Source organism: Triticum dicoccoides, chromosome 6A (genome assembly GCF_002162155.2).
Source record: "Triticum dicoccoides isolate Atlit2015 ecotype Zavitan chromosome 6A, WEW_v2.0, whole genome shotgun sequence".
In the NCBI taxonomy this organism is placed as follows: domain Eukaryota; kingdom Viridiplantae; phylum Streptophyta; class Magnoliopsida; order Poales; family Poaceae; genus Triticum; species Triticum dicoccoides.
Window position 1 is genome coordinate 15,548,426 of NC_041390.1, and position 4,945 is coordinate 15,553,370.

Sequence of the window (4,945 nt, forward strand, 5' to 3'; positions counted from 1 at the left end):
GAAGGTCAACATGTTTTCTATGCACATTTTGCATTTTTAAATTACAAGTTTAATTTTTTTGAATACATGGTCAATATTTTTTCTATACACATTTAGCATTTTCAAATACAAATTCAATATTTTTTAAATACATGGTCAACAGTTTTTTTATACACATTTAGCATTTTCAAATACTAATTCAACATCTTTTGAATACATAGTCAACATTTTTTGTGTACATATTTAACATTTCCGGGTGCTTGATTAACATTTTTAAATACTTTTGCTACATTAGTTTTTTAAATTCTTGATTAACACTTTTATATACACGATAAAAAAATTCATCATTGTTAGTACTTGATCAACAATTTTTCTGTATATGTTCAACATTTTTCGAATGCTTGATTAACATTTTTCAAATACTCAATATTTTTCCTAATGCCTGATTAACATTTTTAAGAATACTTGTTCAACATTTTCTGAATGCGGATTAATATTTTTCAAATACTTGTTCAACATTTCCAAAATTTTGTTCAACATTTTTTCAAATGTTTTTAGTAGATTGTGTTTTGTAATATATATCTAGAATACTTTAAAGTATAAAAAAAGTACAAAACATAGCAAAAAACGAAAACTGAAAATGTAGAAAAAACAATAAAAGGACTCTGTGGGATCCGCGCTGGTGGGCTGCCCATCTCGCTAGCCCTTTCAGCGAGTCAGAACGGGCCAATCGAACAGCCCATGCGGCACCATCCTTCGTTCCCGTACCGGCCCATGCATCAGCCTCACCAATCCCCCCGTCCTCTGCTCTCAGCCGCGCCGGAGAAGAGACCGAGAGTGCCGCCGCGATGAGTCACCGCAGGCGACCTCACGCCCCCGGCCCGCCGCCTCCCCCGGAAGAGGGAGGAGGAGATTCCTCTCCGCAGTCGCCGCGGATCCGGCCGTGGCCGGAGCGGCGGGTGCTGGCGCTCGCGCTGGCGTTCCGCGCGGTGAACGCGCTGCTGGTGCGCACCTACTTCAACCCCGACGAGCACTGGCAGTGCCTCGAGGTCGCCCACCGCGTCGCCTTCGGGTAAGCTCGCCGCCGGCTCATGCCCCCCATCCCGCGGGTGCTAGCCACGCTAGCCGGATCGGGATCGGACGACCCTGTCCCCATCCAACAGCGCGAGACAGTCCCGTTCCGCTATGGGATGCCCCGTCCTCTCGGCTCTCGTTCATCCTGCAGTTTCGATGCTAGATTGCTGCCGCGTTGGATGATTTTGGCTGCTGCTCTTGCAGGTACGGCCACCTCACCTGGGAGTGGAAGCGGGGCCTTCGAGGTTACCTCCACCCGCTCATCTTCGCCGCCCTTTACAAGTTTCTGGCGTTTCTCCACCTCGATACCCCGTGGTTCATGGTAATTACCCCGGCATTTTTGAAATGAAACCGATAGAGTGTCTGTGCTAGATATATTTTTGAGCAAATATCACTTGGAGGGGAGAAATGTGATTTTTAGTCACAAGTCATGGGGAGCTTGAACTGTCAGTGAACATAGGTTCTGCTATTCTAGCGGTAGAATGAGAGCCATGTCCAGGAATACGAGACCTCAGTTTGAATAGGCTATGTTCGGTAAGAGGGTAATTACATTCCTTATTCATTTTGTTTTCTGTTGCTAATGTCGCCCAGAACATCCAGAATGTGTATTCTGTTTCTGTTGATTATAGGCAATTGGGTAGCGGATTTAATATGGCTAGTAAACCTCTGCCCAGATACCCCTTCCCCACCCTCTCCATCGTAACTTAGCAGGTTTACCATTTTCCACATATAGGGAGCATGTTCTTATCCATTTAATCGCTTCTTTTGTAGGTGATGGCTCCACGGCTTCTACAGTCAGTATTTGCAGCGTTTGGAGATCTATACTTGTATAAACTCTCCAAACTTATTTTCAACGAGGATGTTGCCCAGTGGACAGTATCCTTAAACTCATCTGTGTCGATATAATTTTACTTTCACGAGTAACTATTGCAGTTACCTGCTGGATGGCGACCTTAACAAATCATTTACAGTTATTTTCACAGTTGGTGAACTGGTTCATGTTTTTCTGCATTACACGGACTCTATCAAACAGCTTGGAGACAGTTTTGACTGTGGCTGGACTCTATTATTGGTTTATTGCAATCGAGTCTTCCAAGGGAATTTCAGTTATTTCAAAGCAGAAGGCCGCCAGCTACCAAAGTGCTCATTCAAGAAAAGTGGCACTACTCATAGCAGCCTTGGCCTGCGCCATTCGGCCAACAAGTGCCATAACATGGTTGTATGTTGGTCTTTTGGACTTCATTTATATAAAATCGAAATGCCGATTTTTGTTTCTTGAGGTCATTCCCATAGGGTAAGAAGTCATCATTAAACTCATGTCATACTTGGTAGACTCTTTTATTATGCCTTTCCTGTATCGTTTCTTGGTCTGTTTCACTGGATTTGGGTGGGTGGGGAGGTGCAATTTTCGTAGGGTAGCAGCAAGACAGATTGCTTATAGTCAGAGTTGTAAGATGAAGTGGTAAAAATTTAGAATGTTATATTGTCATTAGTTATCTTTATTGGCAACAGTCACATCTTTCTTCTTTTGGTTCCTTTTTTTTCCTGTCACAACTGACAAAACTTCCATGCGGAATTTCTTGTTGTTTCATATTTATGCAGGGCCATTGTCCTTGCAGCAACAACATTCCTTGATTGGTGGATGTATGGTTCCCGGGTCATAGTGCCACTTAATTTTTTGAAATTCAACCTATTTTCTTCAGGAGGAGATTACTATGGAACACACGTCTTCCACTGGTATTTCACCCAAGGTTTTCCATCTATGATTTGGACGTTCTTACCACTTTCAGTTTTTGGGGTCATAAAGTCTCGAGAATGGAGGCTTTCAGGTCTAATTGCCTGGGTATTAGGGGTTTATAGCATACTTGGACACAAAGAGTTCAGGTATTCGCCTCTTCTCATTAGTGTATACCGTTCTTGGAATCAACTAATATCTTCTTTATTCACACTCATATAATAGATTGGATACCACAGGTTTGTTCTTCCAGTGCTACCTTTAGCGTTGATGTTCTCGGGTTACTTCTTAGCTGCAATTTCGCAATTCAAGGGTAAAAATCTGCATGGGAAAAGACACTTTTCAAGGCTGCAACTTTCTGTTATTCTTCTCATCATAACCAATGTTCCAATGGCCTTATATATGTCCCTGTTCCATCAAGTAAGCCCTTCTCTTTGTGTGTATGTTTTAACATTGCCTTGTTTTTGATGTTTATCGTATTACTTTGTACGGAAAACTTGTTCTATGAAATACTTTGTTTTGCTGTTACCTCTGATTAGTTTTCCTTTCCAAGATCTTTTTTCACCTGTTGATATGTTCTTATATAGCTATCTGCAATTTTTGTTGTGGCAGAGAGGAACTGAAGATGTCATGTTTTATCTATCAAAAGAAGCCCATAATGGAAGAGTTAAGGGTGTCCTCTTTCTCATGCCTTGCCATTCGACGCCTTATTACTCTACCTTACATAGCAGCCTACCTATGCGCTTTTTGGACTGTACTCCCAGGTGGTTGTCTTTTTACTCTTTCTAGTCAAGTAGATTTGATATTTGATGTTACTATGTTGTGCCAAAGGACATAGTCAATGACCCCTGACTTAATTTTTCATGTTCTCAGTGATAATAAAGGGACCCTGGATGAATCAGACCGTTTCCTCATGAACCCACTTGATTTTGTGGGTGAGGTTTTTGGAAATCTATCTTCCTTCAGTCACATTGTGTTATTTGAATCTGAAGAAAGACATGTTATTCAGTTGCTTCTGCGCGATTCCTTTCAAGAGGTAGTATGCCATTTCACCTTAGTAACAATGTCCTTTTCTTTTTGAGAAGCAAATGCTCATTTTTGTTTACGCATTAGCAGTCAAATTACACTCATAGCAAGCACAACTTGAAAGGAAGGCAGGCAAAGAACCGTACCATATACTTGCTTCAACAAATATGATATTGACTACCCTTTTCTTCTACAAGGGCTACAATCTAGCTGGCACAGTTAAAAAAAGAAAACTATTGTCAAAGAGAGGTCATACTTGAATGTTTGTCCTTTTCTTGTGAGGTTCAGGTGGATTTGAATAGCACACACCTATAGTCCTATTCCTAAGAACATTATTTTCTAGCTTCCTAGAAAGTATTTCTTATGAAATGGTGATAATAAGCATAAAAGTATGTAACCTGAGTTTCCAATTGCTTCTACGTTGTGAGCATTGTCTTCGCCAAAGAGAACAGTCTTAGTTTCCAAAATTCTTAACAGTAAGTACCATTAGGATATCATTTGTTGTAATTCTCATAGTTAATTGTTTATCACAATTATTGTTACATCTCTTTCAGTGAAATGGATGAGCCGTACTACATTGCACGATCAGTTTCAGTTTTATACTAAATGCCATTTTTTCCCTTTCTTATCTCGTTGATAAGGACTCATTAACATGTGTCATGGTTGACAGGTTAGGAGGTTTTTCCATTCCCACTTCAAGATTGACAGAGACCTTCAGTCGTCTGTTGTTGTATATACGCGGAGGGATGTGCTATGATTGCTTTTGCCGAGAAAAGCTTGTTACCCCATCTAACAACCTCTGATTGTGTTTCACAGTGTTTTAGTTTGTTATTTCTGAAATTATCTGTAACACTATTGGATACTAGAACTTGGCAATTTCTTATGGTTTTTTACCCCTCCGACATGTTGTGCCGATCCTTTTTGTATGGGTCAGATTTTGTATAACAACATGGAACATGCATAAGAAAGTCTCCATATCCATGATGCACTTCTAAGATGAAAAGCTAGAAATGGCAGTATTTCCTTGAAGCAATGACTGATAACAAGAGTGAGGTGCGTGGCTTGTTCATCACTTATTTTTTATTACCACAAAGTGATAATTACCCAATTAACAAAATATATCCGAAAAAT

At 40.5% G+C, this 4,945-nt stretch overlaps 1 protein-coding gene across 1 annotated transcript; it reads left to right on the forward strand.

The window, feature by feature from the left end:
• Positions 1-780: 780 nt before the first annotated feature.
• On the forward strand, positions 781-4,793 carry LOC119319410 (GPI mannosyltransferase 3-like). The gene is made up of 9 exons (XM_037593895.1): positions 781-1,051; positions 1,258-1,375; positions 1,825-1,929; positions 2,025-2,347; positions 2,656-2,937; positions 3,028-3,208; positions 3,401-3,552; positions 3,662-3,824; positions 4,485-4,793. Exons 1-9 carry the CDS (start codon positions 828-830, stop codon positions 4,569-4,571), a joined length of 1,635 nt encoding a protein of 544 aa, XP_037449792.1. The 5' UTR covers positions 781-827; the 3' UTR covers positions 4,572-4,793.
• Positions 4,794-4,945: the final 152 nt, after the last annotated feature.